The sequence below is a fragment of the Candida jiufengensis genome (assembly GCF_024610255.1).
Source record: "Candida jiufengensis strain CBS 10846 chromosome Unknown scaffold1, whole genome shotgun sequence".
Lineage (NCBI taxonomy): Eukaryota > Fungi > Ascomycota > Pichiomycetes > Serinales > Debaryomycetaceae > Lodderomyces > Lodderomyces jiufengensis.
This window is the reverse complement of record NW_026261562.1, coordinates 742,754-763,850: the sequence shown is the minus strand read 5'-3', so window position 1 is coordinate 763,850 and position 21,097 is coordinate 742,754. Positions and strand designations below refer to the sequence as shown.

The window sequence follows — 21,097 nt, the reverse complement described above, 5'->3', positions numbered from 1 at the left end:
CAAGATTTTGTTATACCGAATGTTTTGTATTATCAAATGAAGTTTTGCTTCATAATAATGTTACTACTGTACCACACATATTGCAATCATGTTGTCATATTAAAAAAAAGCGAGTCATTTGAGACTTTCATGGCTTATGATACAAACTATCCAGAAGAACTACAATTAAAAAATTCAATTTCATCATCATTTCACATTGGTTCATTACAGGGGTTTTCAGGCAATTTCTCAGAAGATAGATTAAAAAGATTATCAAGATGTACCTTGATTGAAGAAATATCACCAGATATAGTAATACATTCATTTGATGTTCATTATCAAATGTTAGCTCCAAGACATTTAGCAAGAATAAGTAGAAGAAAAAGAATGTTACCAATAAGGATATTTCCTTTCATATATGATAGAGATTTTAGTGGTAGACAAGTTAATGCATATGTTATAGATTCAGGTATTGATATTGGAAACCCTGAATTTCAAGGTAGAGCTCGTTTTGGTCAAGATTTTTCAAATGAAGGTCAAGGTGACTCAAATGGACATGGGACACATGTAGCTGGGCTTATAGGGTCCATGACTTATGGATCATCTAAAAATGTTGAATTAATTGATGTAAAAGCATTAAATTCAAAAGGTACAAGTAGTTTAAGTACTGTTATATCAGCAATGGAATTTGCAGTAAATCATAGACTAAGAAGTGGGAGAGCAGGAGTCACAAATTTATCATTTGGAGCTCATCAAAATGGAATTCTAAATAGAGCAGTTGAACAAGCTTCTTTAACCGGCATGATATTTGTAGTAGCTGCTGGGAATTCAAATATAAATTCTTGTTTAATGAGTCCTGCAAGTTCACCAGCTGCTATCACGGTAGGAGCAATTGATGATTTTAGTGATACTATTTCAAGCTTTTCCAATTGGGGTCCATGTGTTGATTTATTTGCAAGTGGTTCAAATGTACGTAGTGTTGATTATAAAAATTTTTATACTTCACTGATTTTATCAGGTACTTCAATGTCAAGTCCAATAGTTGCCGGTATAGTTGCTAATCTTTTAAGTGATGGATATGAACCTGATCAAATCAAAACACAATTGATTAGAATGGCTACAAAAGATAGAATATCCAGAGCAAGTTTATACTTTAGGCCAGAAACAATGAATCGCATTGCTTTTTTACAAGTTGAACAAAGATCTTGAAAAATGAAGCAAAAAAATAATAATTTAGTGATCTAAGAAATTCAAGTATTACTTCCAATAAAGGTCAACTAAATCTTTTGAAAAATTTTGAGATTCAAAAGAACAATAATAACATAAATGCTACAAATGATGAAAAAAATGACACATATACTTCATAGATCCAGAATATCATTATATGCAGTATTTTAAGATCCAAATTTCGTAATTTTAAAATTTGCAACCAATTCTTTTTTCTTTGTGCTCTAAAAACCATCAAAATCTTGTAGATCCCTAATTTTCATTATACGATGACATATTTTGATATGCCAACAAATCTTGTTGTGTCCTAGATTTATGAGCTGTAAATAAAAGATATATCAAATCCAATGTAGTTTTACCAAGAGTAAACAATGTATCAATTATCATGTTATTAATAGAGTACCTTTTATTACTATCGCTAATAAATTATTGCAGTGCAAACGATCCATATTTTATATCATTGAAAAAAACAGAAACTCTTGATCATTTCATGGAATATGATCAAAAATACCCCAGACATTTACAAGTTCGAGATTTCATAAGTTCATCAGTTACAATTGGAGAATTTAAAGGATTTGCTGGAAATTTTTCAAAAGATATAATTGAAAGATTGAAAAGGTGTCCCTTAGTACAAGATATTTCAGAAGACCACATATTCAAAGCATGGGATTACCAAATGCAAGCAGATGCACCAAGACATTTAGCAAGGATAAGTAGAAGAAAAAGAATGAAACCAAATAAACAATATCCTTATATATATGATAATAAATTCATGGGACAAGGTGTAAACGCATATGTTATTGATTCTGGCGTTGAAGTAAATCATCCAGAATTCGGAGGCAGAGCTTCTTTAGGTCATGACTTTACTAATGAAGGTCTGGGTGACTCAAATGGACATGGGACACATGTGGCTGGGTTAATTGGATCAGCTACTTATGGAGTTGCTAAAAATGTAAATATTGTTGAAGTTAAAGCATTAAATAGTAAAGGTGCAGGTTCATTAAGTACAATTTTATCAGCAATTGATTTTACTGTTAATCATAGAATAGAGTCAGGTAAAAAGGGAGTTGCTAATTTATCATTGGGAGCTTATAAGAATCATGTATTAAATAAAGCTATCGAACAAGCTACAAAAAACGGTTTGTTGTTTGTTGTAGCTGCTGGAAATTCAAATATTAATGCATGTATGACTAGTCCAGCTAGTTCAAAATTTGCAATAACGGTTGGTGCAATAGATGATTATAATGATTCAGTAGCTGGCTTCTCAAATTGGGGAGAATGTGTAGATTTATTTGCAAGCGGTGCATACGTTAAAAGTGTTGATGCAAAAAATCATGATAAATCACAAGTATTATCGGGTACATCAATGGCTTCACCAATAGTTACTGGTTTAGTTGCAAATTTATTAAGTGAAGGAGTTGATCCACAAATGATCAAACCAACATTGTTAAAAATGGCTGCAAAGAATAGAATTACTAAATCATCCTTATTTTTAAGAAAACATACTCCAAATAGGATAGTTTATAACGGAGTGAAAGAGAAAGCTATTATGGCCGAAGCAGCAAAATATTATGAAGATGATGACGAAGATGATGAGTATGAGAAATAATTTATTAAATTTAGATATTGTTATTATTATTTATTTTTATTGATTATTATTGTTGGACTCATAATTTATTGTATAAATTATTATATAAATTATTATATCATTATATTATTATTTTTATTATTATTATCACATTCTATTAGATTTTTTTACAACCAAATTTTTTATCATTTTCTTTGTTATTCTACTTCTTAATACTACAATCGAATGATATAGTTCTGATGCCTGGTAAGAAGAATAAACAGGCTAGAACCAAAGAATCAGATCCAATTGAATTATTAAAACGAACTGCTACAGCAATTAGTATGCTAGACGCGTTAAGATAAAAAAGATGTTTGACATCTTTTAATCATACTAACAAATTTAGATGATAATCCAAAGGGATACAATTCAGCATTTCCATTGAGTGGATTTAAAACTCCAAAATTAGATTCAAAAAGATGGGCGGAAGTTGAAAAAATTGGATATGGAGAAGATAAATCTTATCATTATAGAAATCCTGGTGAAACATTAGCAGAAAATGGTATTTATGATATTTATTCAAATAAATTTGATCCATATCCAGCATGGAATCCACCTGAAAATGTTCCTATCACAAGGGAAGAAATTGAAGCAATTTTTTTACAGTTGACTGCAATATTTGGATTTCAATTTGATAATACAAGAAATATGTTTGATTATTTAATGAGATTATTAGATTCAAGAGCTTCAAGATTAGGTCCAGAACATGCACTAAGATCAGTTCATGCAGATTATATCGGTGGATTTAATGCGAATTTCAGAAAATGGTATTTTGCAGCTCAAATGGATATTGATGATTTTGTTGGGTTTGAAAATGTTAAACATGGGAAAATTAAAGATGTCAATGAAGCAATACCAACTCTTGAAACTGCTGAAGAACAATGGTCAGCAAATATGCATGCTTTATCACCTACATATTCAGTCATTCAATTAGCTTTGTATTTGTTAATATGGGGTGAAGCAAATAATGTCAGATTCATGCCAGAATGTATTTGTTTTATTATGAAATGTTGTAATGATTATTATTTTTCAATTGATCCAGATGTACCAATAAAAAAAGTTACAGAGAGTTTTTTAGATCATATAATCACTCCATTATATAACTTTTTCAGAGATCAATTATATGTTTCAATTGATGGGAAATATCATAGAAGAGATAAAGATCATGAGTCAGTCATTGGATATGATGATATGAATCAATTATTTTGGTATTCAAAAGGTTTGGAAAGATTAGTTTTATCGGATAAAAGAAAATTAATGAGTCTTCCTCCAGGTGAAAGATATGCAAAATTAAATGAAGTTCAATGGAATAAAGCATTCTATAAAACTTTCAAAGAAAAAAGAAGTTGGTCTCATGTACTTGTCAATTTTAATAGAGTTTGGATAATTCATTTATCAATGTTTTGGTATTATACAGTTTTTAATTCTCCAACTTTATATACTCATAATTATCAGCAAGCTTTAGATAATCAACCAACAACTCAAGCTAGATTATCTGCACTCTCACTTGCAGGATCTATTGCTTTAGTAATCAACGCAGTAAGTTTATTTTATGAATTATCTTATATCCCAAGAAAATGGCATGGAGCTCAATCAATTGCATCACGAATCTTTTTCACAATTTGTTCAATTTTGATTAACACTGGTCCATCTGTTTACTTATTTGGTTTTACTGCACTCGATTCAGAATCAACTTTAGGTATAACTTTAGCATCTTTACAATTTGCCTTTTCCATGTTCATTGTTATTCATTTGTCATTATCACCATTGGGTAAAGTCTTTCTGAAATCTTCCAAAAGAAGTGATAGGAAGCTTCTACCTCATAAAACTTTTCTAACCAACTTTTATTTGTTAACTGATACTGATAAAATTGCATCTTATGGATTATGGTTTGCCATATTTGTATCAAAATTTTTGGAATCATATTTTTTCCTAACACTTTCAATGAGGGATCCTATTCGTGAATTAAGTAATATGGTGCATGTTTCTTGTACTGGTGAAATATGGTTTGGTGATTGGTTATGTTCAAAACAACCTAAATTTGTATTAGGATTATTATTTTTAACTAATTTGGTTTTGTTTATTTTAGATACTTACTTATGGTATATCATTTGGAATACCATTTTCTCAGTTTGTCGTTCATTTTATGTTGGTGTTTCCATTTGGATTCCCTGGAGAAACATTTTTTCAAGATTACCCAAGAGAATATTTTCAAAAATCATATCAGTCTCTAATGAAAAGAATATTAAAACAAAGTTATTAATATCTCAAGTATGGAACTCAATTATTATTTCGATGTACAGAGAGCATTTGATTTCCCTAGAACAAGTTCAAAAGTTGATTTATAAACTGATAGACACTCCAGGTGTTGAAGGTGGTTCGATTCTAAAAGAGCCTATGTTTTTTGTTTCGCAAGAGGATCAATCATTCAAGTCTTCTTTGTTCAAAAATCAATCTGAAGCACAAAGAAGAATTACATTTTTTGCTCAATCATTGTCAACACCTATGCCTGAAGTTGGTCCAGTTCATTTGATGCCCTCATTTACAGTTTTAATTCCGCATTATAGTGAAAAAATCACTTTATCATTACGAGAAATCATAAGAGAGGAAGAACAATATTCTCATGTTACAATGTTGGAATATTTAAAACAGTTACATCCTTTGGAATGGAGTTGTTTTGTAAAAGATACAAAAATGTTAGCTGAAGAATTTGAAACCGATTCTGGATCGCTTGAAAAAGATAAAGATAAACTAGATGATTTACCATATTACTCAGTTGGATTCAAGGTTGCAACGCCTGAATATATTTTAAGAACTAGAATTTGGGCTTCGTTAAGATCCCAAACCTTATACAGAACCATCTCTGGATTTATGAATTATGTTAGAGCAATTAAATTATTGTTTGATGTTGAAAATCCAGACTCAAGTATTTTTGGTGGTGATAATGAAAAACTTGAACAAGCTGCAATTATGGCCCATAGAAAATTTAGAATCATCACCTCAATGCAAAGAATGAAATATTTTACAGCTGAAGAAAAAGAAAATACCGAATTTTTGTTAAGAGCTTATCCTGAACTACAAATTTGTTATCTTGATGAAGAATATGATGAAGAAACTGGAGATATTACTTATTATTCAGCACTAGTTGATGGAAGCTGTTCATTTTTGGAAAATGGTGAAAGAGAACCAAAATATCGAATCAGATTATCAGGGAATCCAATACTTGGAGATGGTAAATCAGATAATCAAAATCATTCATTAATTTTCTGCCGTGGTGAATATATTCAGCTAGTTGATGCTAATCAAGATAATTATCTTGAAGAATGTCTTAAAATCAGAAGTGTGTTAGCTGAATTTGAGGAAGCAACTTTTCCTATTGATCCTTATTCAAATGATTTGGAAAATTCTAACTCCGCATATCCTGTTGCAATTATTGGAACTAGAGAATATATCTTTTCAGAAAATATTGGAATTCTTGGTGATGTTGCAGCTGGTAAAGAACAAACTTTTGGTACATTATTTGCAAGGACTTTAGCTCATATTGGAGGTAAATTGCATTATGGTCATCCTGACTTTTTAAATGGAATTTTTATGACAACAAGAGGTGGTGTATCAAAAGCTCAAAAAGGTTTACATTTAAACGAAGATATTTATGCAGGTATGAATGTAGTACTTCGTGGTGGAAGAATCAAACATTGTGAATATATGCAATGTGGGAAAGGTAGAGATTTAGGTTTTGGATCTATCCTTAATTTTACAACCAAAATTGGTGCAGGAATGGGTGAACAAATGCTTTCACGTGAATACTTCTACTTGGGAACTCAATTACCTTTTGATAGATTTTTATCATTTTATTATGCCCACCCAGGTTTCCATTTAAATAATGTTTTCATTATTGTTTCAATTCAATTATTTTTGTTAGTTGCATCTAATTTGGCAGCTTTGAGTAAAGATAGCATTATTTGTGAATATGATAAATTCAGACCAATCACGGATCCTAGATCCCCAAATGGGTGTCATAATTTAATTCCAGTTATACATTGGTTGCAAAGATGTGTTTTTTCAATTTTCATTGTGTTTATTATTTCATTTGTTCCCTTGGGAGTTCAAGAACTTACAGAGAGAGGGTTTTATAAAGCTATTACCAGGTTGGGAAAACAATTTGCGTCATTTTCACCACTTTTTGAAGTTTTTGTTTGTAAAATTTATGGTCATTCATTAGCAAGTGATATTTCGATTGGAGGTGCTCGTTATTTAGCAACTGGAAGAGGGTTTGCAACAATAAGAGTTCCATTTGTTACTTTGTATTCAAGATTTGCAGTTGAAAGTTTGTATTATGGGGCTATATGTGCGCTACTTATATTTTATTGTTCAATGTCAATGTGGATTACCCTGTTACTTTATTTTTGGATGTCGATTATAGGTTTATTAATTTGTCCATTTTTATATAATCCTAATCAATTTTCTTGGAATGATTTCTTTTTGGATTACAAAGAATATATTGCATGGTTACATCGTGGTAATAGTAAAGCAAGAATATCATCTTGGATTAATTTTACAAGATTGAGAAGAAGTAGAATTGTCGGAGTCAAAAGTAAAAGATTCAGTGTTAATGAGGAAATCAAAGCTGTAAGTGAAGTTAAACCATCAAGATTAAAGCTTATATTTTCTGAATCATTATTCCAATTATCAATTGTTTCCGTTGTTGGTTTGGCTTATTTATTTGCAAATTCTCAAAATGAATCTTACAGAGCACAACCAGTAAACAGTATTTTAAGAATTTTAATAGTAAGTTTTGGCCCGATTGTTGTTAACTTTGTACTTTTAATGGCAGTATTTGTATTATCCACAATTCTTGGTCCAATATTAAGTTTATTTTGGAAGAAAATACCTTCGTGTTTTGCAGCATTTGCTCATACTTTAGCAGTAATAAATCATGTGTTATTCTTTGAGTTTCTTTGGATGTTACAAAACTGGAATTTTGCAAGAACTATTTTAGGATTCACTTTATCTACATTAATTCAATGTTGGTTTTTACAAGTTATTACCATATTATTTGTTTCAAAAGAATTTAGACATGATAGATCAAATCGTTCTTGGTGGTCAGGTAAATGGGCAACTGCTGGTTTAGGTTGGTACATTATTACTCAACCGTTAAGAGAATTTATTTGCAAATTAACTGAAATGTCTTATTTTGCAGGTGATTTGATTGCAGCACATGTTATACTTTATGCTCAATTCCCAATGTTGTTCATTCCTTATGCAGATAAATGGCATACATTGATGCTTTTTTGGTTGAAACCAGGTAATCAAATTAGACCTAGAATCTTGTCTAAAAACCAGAAAAAGAAAAGAAGAATCCAGGCGGTTTTATTCTTCATATTATTCATTTTTAGTATGATTTTATTTGCAAGTATCTTTGTGCTTCCTATTGTTGCAAGAAAGTATCTTGAAATTGATTTTACTCATTATCTTCCAGATTTTTTACTGATCCAACCACATGTCTTTTTGGCTGCAAAGAAAGGGTTTTTAAAAGGTTTAGAAATTAAGCATTACTAAATTTATCAGCTCGTGTATTATTGTATAAGCTTTGTATATAAATTCAAATCCTGTGAATACTTATTGGACACAATCTCTAGTATCGATTTCTTTACATCTTCATCACACATTAAAATAGCTAAACCGTACCTTTTGAATGTTTGAAATAGTTTCAAGTGAGACAACACAACTTGATTCGGATTTGGTACCAATTCATCTTGTAACGCATATTGAGAAGCATCTAGAAAAAAATTTAAAAACTCTGTATCTATTCCACTCTCAGAAAACAACTTCGTATAAGATAGTTGATCAAGATTTAATACGTACTTATATCCATTGATTTTTTGAGCACTCGGTAGATATTTTAGTGCGTTTAAAAGTTGCATTGGCAGGCTCTCTTCTAGTGGTGGTTTTGTCAAGTTTGTTTCCTCAATTTCTGGTTCGGTAGTTGTTTTTGATTCTCCAAATAGTTCATTCATCTCCTTTTCCAATTCGGCTGATGTTTGTTGTGGTTGTTTCGTGGTAGTATTATTTTGAGCTGTGACTTTTGATTTGGGATTTAGCATCTCTTCAAACCGATCTGGTAATTTATCTACTTTGTGAATAGGTATGATGCCCTCCTTATTTGACTTTACTGATTTCTTTGTTTGCAATTTTGCCAATTCGAATTTAGCTGACTGATTACTAGGATCCAAGTTTAGTACTTGTTCAAATGCTTCTTTTGCACTTTGCCAACGCTGTAATCCTATTAACGCCATTGCTTTTCTGTACGTTAATTTTACTGACAATTGCTTCGAGGCACCTAAATTTAGGCCACTTATTGCATCTTTCAAAGCTCTTTCATAATCCTGTAGATTTAAAAAACATTGTGCTCTATTTGAATATAGTGTTGGATTATACATGTCTAATTGAATTGCATCTCTGTATATTTTGGCAGCCTTCTTATACTCTTTAGAAATAAATGCCTTATTCCCTTCATCTTTTAACTCATCTGACGACGGCATTGACTAGAAATTGTAGTATTATGATAATGTAGGAAGAATTAAATAATTTGAAACGAAGAGACTTTACAATCCTGTAAATTAGTTGCAAAAAAATTATTAGATTTTAATCATGTTTAAGACAAACAAAGTAAATGACAGTTCAAGAGTTAAAAGATGAGATAGATGCAATAGAATCAATATATCCGGGTTCAGTAGAACTAAAAGTCCCACAAGTTTACACCTTTAAAATTCCAAATCATGAATCAATTAGCTTTCAACTAAATTTTCCACAATCATATCCTGACGAGAAACCACAATTTCTACAACTTGCTAGTTTGAATGAATCAAAGTTCACGGATGCATCATACTTAGAGAAAGTGATACGGTCATGTCTAAAAAATACATTTGTTGCTGGTCAAGTTGTTTTGTTCGAGTTACTTAATAATCTTCAAAAAACTTTTGATCAATATGAAGAAGAACATGCTAAAATAGCCAAACAAAACGAGACACTGCGGAAGGAAGAAGATGAATATACTGCCGAGCAACCAAGAAGAGCAATATCACCACCAACGCAAGAGGTGAAAGATTATACAACTGGTTGGATACAATCTCAACCAATTGTAGATCGACAGTCTACATTTATTGCATTTGCCAGAACAGCTAACAATTTAAAAGAAGCAACATCTTACTTAGAGACTCTTTTATTAGATAAGAAAATCTTCAGAGCAACTCACAATATTTCAAGTTGGAGAATCAAAACTGAAAATGATATCGTTTACCAGGATTGTGATGATGATGGTGAAACAGCTGCTGGAGGAAGATTACTACATTTACTACAAGTATGTTGATTTATTTCGTATATTAATTTGAGTATTCAATCCATGAATATCTACTAACTTTATCATGACATAGATGATCGACGTATGGAATGTGATTGTGGTTGTTAGTCGATGGTACGGTGGAATCCATCTAGGCTCCGATAGATTTAAACATATTAATGCTAGTGCTAGGGATGCAATAATGAATGGTGGGTTCTTAGACAATGCAAAATTTAATAAAACCAGTAAAAAGAAAGGTAAATAGTTTAATAAATGTATGATCATAGTATTCTTTTCTTCTTTTTCGAATCTGGTGAATGATCTGCTTTCCTCTTTCGCCATAGCAGACTCATATCTTGATCCCTGCTTCTGGGTATTTCATTTAATTCTTCTTTGTTATTTGTATTATTATCAGTAACTTCTTCCAATTCATATCTACTTCCCCATGATCGTCTTGTCGTTCGATAATTTTTATCACTCATTATGGTACCATAACCTACTTTTTCAACTTGAGCTTTCAATGCTGCCAACTTAAGTATCTTCTGCAGGTTTGGTAGTACCCATTCTGAAATATCATGTAATTTTGATTCTTGTCCTTGTTTATTATTATTGGTTTTGGTGTCTTCTGCTTTTTGCATGAACTTCATGTTCATCACTCGACTAGATAGACTACCTGACATTTAATATTAAACTCTGAGATTTAAGATTGATATATTGATGCAAATGTTGCGTAATGATTTTAAAGGTTTTTTGGTATATGCTTTAATTTGAATAAAGTATGGAGAAGATCATCACCAATTTTTTTTTGTTAGCGTTTTGAAAAATTCATTTTCTACAAAAGATCAACTACAATTTGTATATACAACACTACGTAATTCTTTATCAAAGATGAAGGCAGATTTTAAGTTCTCAAATCTACTAGGGACTGTTTATAAGAAAGGAAATTTAGTGTTTACAGAAGATGGAAGTAAATTATTATCACCAGTTGGAAATAGAGTATCATGTTTCGATCTAATTAAATCACAATCATTTACATTCCCATACCAACACAGAAAAAATATACAGTGCATTGCAATTAACAAACAAAATACGTTAATGATATCAATAGATGAAGATGGAAGAGCAATACTAGTCAATTTTGTATCTAGGATAGTGTTACATCATTTTAATTTTAAATCAAAAGTTGCAACAATTGTTTTCAGTCCTTGTGGAAAATATTTTGCAGTTGCAGTGGAGAGATTCGTTCAAGTTTGGAAAACACCTGACTTTACCGAAGAAAGACAATTTGCACCATTTGTAAGGCATAGAATTTATCTGGGACATTTTGATGACGTTTTAAGTATATCGTGGTCACAAGATTCGAGATTTTTCATAAGTACAAGTAAAGATATGACAGCAAAGATATATTCATTGGATTCAGAAGAAAGCAATGTTTCAAGAACTTTCTCAGGTCATAGGGATAATGTTGTAAATGCATTTTTCAGTAAAAATCAAGAAATAATATATACTATCAGTAAAGATGGTGCATTTTTTAAATGGGAGTATACAGAACCTCCAGCACAAGAAGACGATAACGAAGATGAATCCGAAGATGAAGAAATAAAACAAAGTCGAATGGAATGGAGAATTACAGCTAAAAATTTCTTTTATGCAAATGGGAAATTGAGATGTGCTACTTTTCACCCACAATCTAATTTATTAGTTGTTGGTTTTACAAACGGTGAATTCAGAGTTTATGAAATAGAGGAAGGATTTAATCTTATACAGCTGTTAAGTATGGGACAAAACACAGTTAATACAGTAACAATAAACAACACTGGGGAGTGGTTAGCATTTGGTTCATCAAAATTAGGTCAATTACTTGTTTACGAATGGCAAAGTGAATCATATGTACTAAAACAACAAGGTCATTTTGATACAATGAATACACTCTGTTACTCCCCAGATGGTTCAAGATTAGTTACTGGATCTGATGATGGAAAAATAAAAATATGGGATGTAGCATCAGGATTTTGTTTGATGACGTTTACAGAGCATACATCCGCAGTTACTCAGGTACAATTTGCTAAAAAGGGTCAAGTTTTATTTTCATCTTCATTAGATGGTACAATACGTGCATATGATTTAATACGTTTCAGAAATTTTAAAACATTTACAGCTGCATCGAGAATACAATTTAATTGTCTTGCTGTTGATCCAAGTGGCGAAATTATTGTAGGTGGTTCGCAAGATAGCTTTGAAATATATGTTTGGTCAGTTCAGACAGGTCAATTACTTGATTCTTTAACTGGTCATGAAGGCCCAATATCTTGTCTAACATTTGGTCAAGAAAATTCAATATTAGCTTCAGCCTCTTGGGATAAAACAATTAGAGTATGGAACATTTTTGCAAGAAGTCAAACAGTGGAACCAATCGAAATTCAAAGTGACGTTTTATGTCTTAGTATGAGACCTGATTGTAAAGAATTGGCTATTTCTACATTGGATGGTCATATTGCAATTTTTGACATAGAAGATGCAAAACAATTACATTTAATCGATGGAAGAAAAGATATACTAAGTGGAAGATATTTAGAGGATAAATTCATTAGTAAAAATTCTAATCGTGGGAAATATTTTAGTACTATTAATTATTCATTTGATGGATTAACTTTATTGGCTGGTGGTAACAACAATTCCATATGTATGTATGACATTGATAATGAAGTTTTATTAAAAAGATTCATAGTATCTGAAAATATGTCAATAGATGGTACATTACAAAAATTGAATAGTAGCAAAATAACGGATGCAGGTATAAATTCAGATTTAATTGATAGGGATGGTGAACACAGTGACTTGGAAGATAGAATGGATTTAAGTTTACCGGGTTCAAATAGAGGAGGCGATCCAAGTGAAAGAAGGACAAGACCAGAGATAAGGGTTTCATCATTACAATTCTCACCAACAACTTCAGCATTCGCCGCAGCTACAACTGAAGGTTTATTAATCTATTCAATTAATCAAGAATTACTTTTTGACCCATTTGACTTAGATGTTGATATTACACCCGAGTCTGCAATTGAGTCATTACAAGAGAAAGAATATTTGCTTGCCTTGCTCATGTCATTACGTCTTAATGAATCATATCTAATCCATCAAATATTGGAGAGTATACCTTTAATTGACATTAAATTAATTTGTCAAGATTTACCAGTAATATATGTTAATAGAATATTGAATTTTATTGGAGAATTATTAATCAAACAAGACTCACCACATATCGAATTTTATTTAATTTGGATAAAAAATATTTTGATACTGCATGGTAGATATATTTCAACTCATAAATTTGAATTTAGATCATCATTAAAATTAATATCAAGATATCTTAATAAAACAGCTAAAGAAGTTGTAACAGTAGGTAAGAAAAATGACTTTTTGTTGAGTTTCTTGACTGAAAGTAAAGATTTAAAAGATAATGATGAAACTTTTGAAAATGATAACCATGCAGATGGTGTTAACGGAATGGATATTGAAGATAATGAAGAAGATGGTGGAGTTGAGAGCATGGAGGAGGAGGAAGAGGAAGATGAAGAAGGTTGGTTAGGTCCAGACTCAAAGCAAACTCTGGGAATCCAATTTTCTGGATTTAATGGTGAAGATGATAGTGAAGAAGAAGGAGTTGAAGAGGACTCTGATGAAGAACTAATAGAAGTATAGATAAAAATTGAAAAAGTTACTGGTTTGTCATTACATTATGTATTAGCTGCAATTTTTATATTGTACATTACTCGCTTTCCTCTTGCTGTTTTAAAGTTCTCAATAACTCTAATCCTTGTAGTAATTGCTTCTCCGCTTCATTGAAATCGTCAAATTGTAAAGCTGAAGACGCAAATTTAGTATGTTTTTGTATCTGAGTTATAGCATCATCTCTATTTAAAATTTGTTTAATACTTTCTTTACTCAAAGGTTTATGATGTTGTTGCAGTTGATGCAGAGTAGACCGACTTACTATAGGTTTTTTATCGGTTGGGAATTTTGGTTGTGATTTTTCTGATGTTGGTGTGAATACATGAATTGAACCTGATTTATTTATGTTTGTAATGTCATCATCTGGTAAGTATTGTGGGGTTTCAGGAAGTCCTAGATTCAGGTCTTTATCTGGGGAAAAATGAGGAGCTCCGGGAAGATCAATATGAGAAATTTCCTGACTGTTATCATCAGTAGATTCTTCATTATCGGGAAGATCTCGTGGTGCACCTGGTAATTTGAATGCTGGCTCTTCCCCATCTTCCTGTGCAGCTTTTGATTCACCTAAATCTTTCAACTCTTGATCTTGTTCAATTTCCTCTTCATTATTAGTGTTTAATTGATCCAATTCCCTATTCAACTCATCTTCCAAGTCTTTATCAGTAATTTCCTCAGCTTTCCCTACATCAATCTCATCTTTGATAATCCTTGTCAACTGATATTTCAATATTTTTAATTTTTCTTTATTTAATTCATCAATTTCTTTCCAATTATTAACTTTACCACCAGTAAATTTTGTAAAATCAATTTCATCTTTTGAGCTTTCAAAAATTGATAAAATATTTAAAAAACACATAGTTGCTCTGAATTTCCCAATTATTTGATTTTTGAAACTTAATTGATAATTATTCAAAATTTCGAGACATGAATTAAATAATTTGTATGCAAACTTGAAAATATAACCAAATGATAGATCTTTATCATTCAAGACTTGTTTTAGGTTTTCATCTTCTGATTTGTTTTTGATTGACTCTGTATCATCTAACAATTTTACTGTAAATTCTTGATTTGGTTTTGATTTTGTATGTAATTTATTATTAAAGATATGTTCAAGTACATATATTTTGCTATAATAACTTATTATTGGTTCTGCTTCTTCTAATTCGATTGCTCGTTGTATATATGGTGTTATATTTTTGTCCAGTTTGAGCTCTTCTGGAATAGAGTCTTTAGTAATCAGCATGATCTGTAGATTTCTAAATTGTGGATTGGTTTGCCTTTCGAGTTATCAGTGGTTAGGCATGTTTTAAATTATGTCACCAAATAATTTGGTAGCTTGATTACCTCGTAATTTATTCAGTCATCCACGTCTGAATTATATTGATCTAAGAAAGCGAATACTACAAAAGATAAGAGGCTTGAGTCATGCTATATCATAAAATTGAAACATTAAAGTAAACATATATACAAGTGTTTGTTAAATCTTTTGGACTCTCCTACTTCTTTTGAGAATTCAAGAAATTGTCTTCATCTAATTCTGGCATTCTTAATATAACTTTTTCTTTATTTTCAGCTTCTTCTTGTAATGATTTTAATATTTTGGAATCTTTCCATTTATCAGGTAATGGAGTTTGATCAAAATTTTTTGTTGCCCAATAATAGATATCCCAATCAGCTTCATCTAATAATTTATCATATTCATCTAATTCTTCCATAGTCATTTTATTTAAATATTTTTTAGCAAATCTACTTAATAAAAGATCACTTTCTAATATACCTCTTTTTCTTGATTGATATACTAATCTTGCACGTTTGACATCTATTGATTCTCCTGTTCTTACTATTGGTGATATTCTCATATGTAAAGTTGGATCTATTGGTGGATTTTGTGGTTTACCATGATTAACTAAACGTGATATTGAGCTTGATAAAGATCTTGATTGTAATCTATTTGTCTTATACATCTTTTGAGGTTTTCTTTTTAGGTTTTTGATAACGTGTAGCTTCTTTAAAAAGAAATAGATCTATAAGGTAAAGAAATTAGTAATAGAATTTGCAATTTTTGTGTCTCAAATTTGTCATACTTTTTCTATGCAAATTGTTTTAAACAACTACACTACAATCGTTTTATAAATCATCAATTTGTATTATATCAATCGTTTTCCTAGGATCAGTTATCCATAATTCAATCTCAGTCTACTCAATTAGTTTCACAAACTGCTCAATTTTGCTATTATTGAATCAATCAACACAATAATTTGAATGGGTAAAACAGTATCCAAACTATCAAAAGAAGATATCAAAAAGCTTCGAGAAAATACATATTTTGATAAAAGAGAACTACAACAATGGTATAAAGGATTTCTAAGAGATTGTCCTAGTGGTCAACTATCGGAAGATGAATTTGTTAAAGTTTATAGACAATTTTTCCCATTTGGTAAACCAGAAGATTATTGTCATTATTTGTTTCAACAATTTGATCAAGATAATTCTAAATTTATAGATTTTAAAGAATTTATATTAGCTTTAAGTATAACCACAAGAGGTACAGAAGAACAAAAAGTTGCTTGGACTTTTAAGTTTTTTGATTATAAGAAAAAAAACGAATTAACTTATAATGATATTTTACCAATAATAGTAGCAACTTATAAAATGATTGGATCAATGATTGCATTACCAGAAGATGAAAAGACTCCTGAATTAAGAACTGAAAAATGGTTTTATTTGTTGGGTAAAAACAAAGATACTGATGTTTTGACTTTAGAAGATTTTAAAATTTTAGCTAAAAAGGATCCTCTGATTCATACTGCTTTAAATACATATCAAGGTTTAGTATGAAGATGCTAGAGACTTAAATTAATGACAAATTAGAAAAAATGTAATAACATTAATGACAATAAACTAATTAATAATAAATGTTAAATCGACTTCTCTAGAAAGAGTTACCACAATGTTGTTGTTTTTTAAAAAAATGGTTTTGAGTAAGTCAGATTCCTCATTACAGTTAACTATAATAGTAGTAGATTACCCTTACATCTTGATAAAGAAGGAACCAGACCATTGATTTGAAATCATTTTCATACGAGTTGATTGATATATTAGCTTTAAAAGAAACCATACATTATCCTCACTTCGGCTTTCATTGCGTATTGACGACAAATCATCACTAGTTCTTGAATAGTCTTTGCTATGTCCATCTGCTGTCGGCTGTGTTAAAATGGGGTCCAGTCAGTGTCCTCGGACTTGCACATTTAGTTGCAGGTTGGACTTTATGAAACATCCATAATCGCAGAGCAGACAAGTTTAAAATTAATATTTCTTAACTGAATTTATTAATCTATATAGAACTACAAATTTATCAAATATGCAATACAATTGAGTATTGTTAAAAATTCTATTGTTGACCTTCCACGGCCTCGAGTAACCCATTAAGCAACTCATCTACTTCCCCAATACCAACATTTGTACATATACTGACAACATTTTTGAATTTAGAAGTTAATTCACTATAGTCAATTAAATTTTGTAATTCATTCTCTAGGTTTTCATTAATTTGTTTATACGCATTTATTCTTGCCTTCAAAGTATTGACCGGTTGTAAATTTTTCATTATATTTTGATCATTTTTCAAATCATCCAATGATTCATTATTTATAATCTTTTCATATATTGGTTTGATAATAAAAGGTTCATCAGCATCATAATTCTGGACTTCATTGAACTGTTCTTGTTGAAGATCATTGTCACTAAAATACTCTTGTTTTGATAAGATCAATTTATCAGATACATTTGCTACTTGTAATTTTAAATTGTCCAATTTTATTAAGTTTTCCTTTAATTTTTTAGTTTGAAATCTATTATTTGCTGTTATGATAGTAGCATCATGTAAGGCTTGATCCAATGTTTTAATTTGTTGTCTTTTGGAATTAAGAATATTTGCATACTCAAAATTAGTATCTGATAATAATTGTTGTATGCTATTAAAAATTTTATTTGAGACATTGGTTTGTTCGCCATTTTCTTCAGATGACACTACAATTGGTTTGATTTCTTTAACTTCTTCAATTTCGGCTATATTATCAACTCCAACTGTATTTATGCGTTCATTTAAAAATTCATTACTTGTTCGTATTAAATGGAAAATATGTTCATCTACCCCAACCTTATCTAAATCATTCAATATTTCAAAGTCTTCACATTTAATATTATGTGTATTTGTAATTTTAATGTCTGCACCTAATTCAAGTAAAATTTTTATCATCCATTTATTTTCTTTTTCAACTGCAATATGTAATGGAGTATTACCTTCCTCATCTTGGGAATTTATAATCTTGTCTTTAAACTCTAGAAAATTCTTATCATTTGATAACAATATATACTCCAAAATCTTGGTTAAATAAAACTTATAACTTTCATTTTTATCAACTTGTAATGCTAAATGATGCAAAATTGATTTTCCTTTTTTATCAAATAACCAGATATTTGGATAAAGCCAATTTGTTAAAATTTCATTAAAATTTCCCTTTTCCATTGAATTAGTGACTTGAATACATGAAATTAATGGTGACTCTCCCAATTCATTCCCTCTCATTGGCGAACTGAGACCTAATTCTATGAAAGTAGAAACTAAATTTAATGAAGCTAAAGTTGAGGCAAAATGTAACGCAGTTTGACCCTTCTGGTCTAATGGAATATCTTGTAAATCTGATTTTGAGTATTTTGCTAAAATAGGTTCAAATTCTTTTTTAACATCTACCACCGATACTCCGCCTTCCAATTTGTCATCTTTCTTGAAAACTTCACCTAAAACTAGTTTAATTTCGTTTGTTAAGTCTAGCTGATTATCATCAAAAGATTTAGGCGGTAATGTATATGGATATTTAGTGTTTTGTTCAGCAAGGTTGTCAATTAAATTTTTGGAGTTTGTTGATGCTGGCTTGGATGTAGGAGTTTCTTTTATATTGTCAATAAAGTCTACTTTTTGTTTCTTAGAAGGTGATCCAATACTATGATCAAACTTTATGTCATCATTATCATCATCCAATGACCTTTTCTTATATTTTGGTAATTTCTCAAAATCATGAACATCCACCAAGAATAATTCTTTTGTCAATTCATATATGTCAAATTTTAATGCTACTTTAACGGCTTTATCATAAGATATCCATATACCTCTCAAAGATTTATTTTCATTGTTTGCGTAATTTAAAATTTGTGAATGATTTTTTGAATTCAAATTACCATAATATTCAGGATTTGATAAAATCTCATTATTTATGAAACTTTTAACTTGTGATGTCGATAAGTATTTCAATTGAACTAAGATTTGAAGTAATTGACTAATATTAATAAAGGAATCTTGTACCCTTCTTAATATAAAAATTTCATTTAATATTGAATTTTCTTCATGATTTGATTTAATATTTTCTCCAAATTTAATAGTTAATTGGATAACTTTCATTCGTGAGTAAATAGCAGATGTAACATCTGAACTATATACCGAGTTTATATGAGTATCTATTAGTTTTTGTTGAATTGAATTTGTGGTTATATCACCAATATTAATCGGAGATTCCATAATTAAAGATTGTATTTGTGCGTTGAAAAATTTTGTATTTAATTTAGATATTCTTTATTAGCATTCAAAATGGATGTGAGTTTGTATGATAATGATATTGATATATATATTTGTCTAGTCTTACTTATACTAACACTTTGTTCATTTAATTTGACTATAAGTTTGTTATCCCATGAATAATCTATTTCAATATTATAACTTTTAATAAATTGGTTGTAAATAAATTTTTGGTTGTAAAAAATAAAAAATAAAAAATAAAAAATAAAAATAAAAAAATAAAAAAATAAAAAATAATTTAAATTTAACGTGTTACAAAATGTCGTTAATACTTTAGAGATTCGACACGTCTAAAAATGTCATACACGCTTACTAATTTTAATTATGTAAAAACTCATGTCGTAATTCTTAGAGAGTAATTTCAAAAATTAAAATTAAAATTTAAATTACCTCTTAAAAAAATAGAATTTAGTGTTCTTCAATTAATTTAAATATCATCACATATATTTATTAAATTTTATTTACAACTTCAAATATCAATGGATTATTCGAATAGGGTAAACTCCAAAAAGGGAGCAGGAGGGATAGCAACTAGTGAGGAGACAAATGTACATACAAAGAAAAGAGTACAAGAATTATTAGCAACTCATATTTTGGATTTAGATAATGATCCATATGTATTTAGAAATCATTTAGGTATATTAGAATGTAAATTATGTTTAACAACTCATAATAATGAAGCATCATATATTTCACATTTAGGTGGTAGAAAACATCATTTAAATTTAGAAAGAAGAAGAATATTGGATGAAAAACAAAATTCACAACTTAAATTTCAACAAAAAATTCAAGATCAAGTTAGTATTAGTAATATTGAAAAACGATCATGGAATAAAATTGGTAAACCTACGGAATTTAAAGTTATAAAGATAAGAGATTCAAATACTTTACAAATTGGTTTATTAATCAATTGTAAATTTCCCAAAATAGCAGTAGATGAACCATTATTTAGAATAATGTCATTTTATGAATTAACTTCAAAAAATCAAAACATTTGTATAAAAGAGATTGAAAAACTAAGGAAAGCAGAAAATGAAGAAGATGAAGAAAACGAAGATGTGGGCGACGATGAAGAATATGAACCAACAAAATTTCAATACTTAATAATTTCAGCAGAACCATATGACAATTCGCTTATCATAATACCCAATAAGAATGAGATCGATAAACCACAAGAAGAAAATAAAATGAGTAATTCATATTGGTGGTATTGGGATAAAGATACTAAAGAATTCTACCTACAATTTTTGTACAAAAATTAATAGCTTTGAGAAAATATTCTATTTTTCTCAATATGATTTAATGATTTATAGAATAATAAATAATGATTAATGATTGATGAATGATGATGATTTCTCTTTTTACTCGCAAATATTTCTTACAACTTGTTCTCCACTAATCGGTTTTATCTGTAAAAAATTATAGTATGAGAATTTTTCAAATATCGGAAAATCTCGAAAATAATATTAACAGATTTATAAAATAAAATATTAACTGATTTAGAGCTAATTAGATAGAAAGAGGCATACTTGCATGTATATATAAAATCAGCTTAATA

General features: G+C 29.7%; 12 protein-coding genes across 12 annotated transcripts; 7 read left to right on the top strand and 5 right to left on the bottom strand. All coding sequences in view use genetic code 12, as the record gives it.

Moving 5' to 3' along the window:
* Positions 1 to 129: 129 nt before the first annotated feature.
* Positions 130 to 1,188, top strand: KGF54_004106 (S8 family peptidase; the record flags this gene model as incomplete). Its single annotated transcript, XM_051764769.1, has 1 exon — positions 130 to 1,188. One exon carries the CDS (start codon positions 130 to 132, stop codon positions 1,186 to 1,188), a length of 1,059 nt encoding a protein of 352 aa, XP_051618148.1.
* Positions 1,189 to 1,696: 508 nt separating this feature from the next.
* KGF54_004105 (S8 family peptidase) lies at positions 1,697 to 2,815 on the top strand (the record flags this gene model as incomplete). Its single annotated transcript, XM_051764768.1, has 1 exon — positions 1,697 to 2,815. One exon carries the CDS (start codon positions 1,697 to 1,699, stop codon positions 2,813 to 2,815), a length of 1,119 nt encoding a protein of 372 aa, XP_051618147.1.
* A 218-nt stretch (positions 2,816 to 3,033) lies between these two features.
* Positions 3,034 to 8,392, top strand: GSL2 (Gsl2p; the record flags this gene model as incomplete). The annotated part of the gene is made up of 2 exons (XM_051764767.1): positions 3,034 to 3,115; positions 3,180 to 8,392. 2 exons carry the CDS (start codon positions 3,034 to 3,036, stop codon positions 8,390 to 8,392), a joined length of 5,295 nt encoding a protein of 1,764 aa, XP_051618146.1.
* A 17-nt stretch (positions 8,393 to 8,409) lies between these two features.
* Positions 8,410 to 9,375, bottom strand: KGF54_004103 (uncharacterized protein; the record flags this gene model as incomplete). The annotated part of the gene is made up of 1 exon (XM_051764766.1): positions 8,410 to 9,375. One exon carries the CDS (start codon positions 9,373 to 9,375, stop codon positions 8,410 to 8,412), a length of 966 nt encoding a protein of 321 aa, XP_051618145.1.
* A 131-nt stretch (positions 9,376 to 9,506) lies between these two features.
* KGF54_004102 (uncharacterized protein) lies at positions 9,507 to 10,437 on the top strand (the record flags this gene model as incomplete). The annotated part of the gene is made up of 2 exons (XM_051764765.1): positions 9,507 to 10,193; positions 10,267 to 10,437. The coding sequence occupies 2 exons, from the start codon at positions 9,507 to 9,509 to the stop codon at positions 10,435 to 10,437; spliced, it is 858 nt and encodes a 285-aa protein (XP_051618144.1).
* A 16-nt stretch (positions 10,438 to 10,453) lies between these two features.
* On the bottom strand, positions 10,454 to 10,852 carry KGF54_004101 (uncharacterized protein; the record flags this gene model as incomplete). Its single annotated transcript, XM_051764764.1, has 1 exon — positions 10,454 to 10,852. The coding sequence occupies one exon, from the start codon at positions 10,850 to 10,852 to the stop codon at positions 10,454 to 10,456; it is 399 nt and encodes a 132-aa protein (XP_051618143.1).
* Positions 10,853 to 11,060: 208 nt separating this feature from the next.
* Positions 11,061 to 13,874, top strand: PWP2 (snoRNA-binding rRNA-processing protein; the record flags this gene model as incomplete). Its single annotated transcript, XM_051764763.1, has 1 exon — positions 11,061 to 13,874. One exon carries the CDS (start codon positions 11,061 to 11,063, stop codon positions 13,872 to 13,874), a length of 2,814 nt encoding a protein of 937 aa, XP_051618142.1.
* A 67-nt stretch (positions 13,875 to 13,941) lies between these two features.
* Positions 13,942 to 15,147, bottom strand: KGF54_004099 (uncharacterized protein; the record flags this gene model as incomplete). Its single annotated transcript, XM_051764760.1, has 1 exon — positions 13,942 to 15,147. One exon carries the CDS (start codon positions 15,145 to 15,147, stop codon positions 13,942 to 13,944), a length of 1,206 nt encoding a protein of 401 aa, XP_051618141.1.
* A 253-nt stretch (positions 15,148 to 15,400) lies between these two features.
* Positions 15,401 to 15,868, bottom strand: KGF54_004098 (succinate dehydrogenase assembly factor; the record flags this gene model as incomplete). Its single annotated transcript, XM_051764759.1, has 1 exon — positions 15,401 to 15,868. One exon carries the CDS (start codon positions 15,866 to 15,868, stop codon positions 15,401 to 15,403), a length of 468 nt encoding a protein of 155 aa, XP_051618140.1.
* A 298-nt stretch (positions 15,869 to 16,166) lies between these two features.
* KGF54_004097 (frequenin) lies at positions 16,167 to 16,742 on the top strand (the record flags this gene model as incomplete). Its single annotated transcript, XM_051764758.1, has 1 exon — positions 16,167 to 16,742. The coding sequence occupies one exon, from the start codon at positions 16,167 to 16,169 to the stop codon at positions 16,740 to 16,742; it is 576 nt and encodes a 191-aa protein (XP_051618139.1).
* Positions 16,743 to 17,298: 556 nt separating this feature from the next.
* Positions 17,299 to 19,482, bottom strand: SWI6 (transcriptional regulator; the record flags this gene model as incomplete). Its single annotated transcript, XM_051764757.1, has 1 exon — positions 17,299 to 19,482. The coding sequence occupies one exon, from the start codon at positions 19,480 to 19,482 to the stop codon at positions 17,299 to 17,301; it is 2,184 nt and encodes a 727-aa protein (XP_051618138.1).
* Positions 19,483 to 20,018: 536 nt separating this feature from the next.
* KGF54_004095 (uncharacterized protein) lies at positions 20,019 to 20,801 on the top strand (the record flags this gene model as incomplete). Its single annotated transcript, XM_051764756.1, has 1 exon — positions 20,019 to 20,801. The coding sequence occupies one exon, from the start codon at positions 20,019 to 20,021 to the stop codon at positions 20,799 to 20,801; it is 783 nt and encodes a 260-aa protein (XP_051618137.1).
* Positions 20,802 to 21,097: the final 296 nt, after the last annotated feature.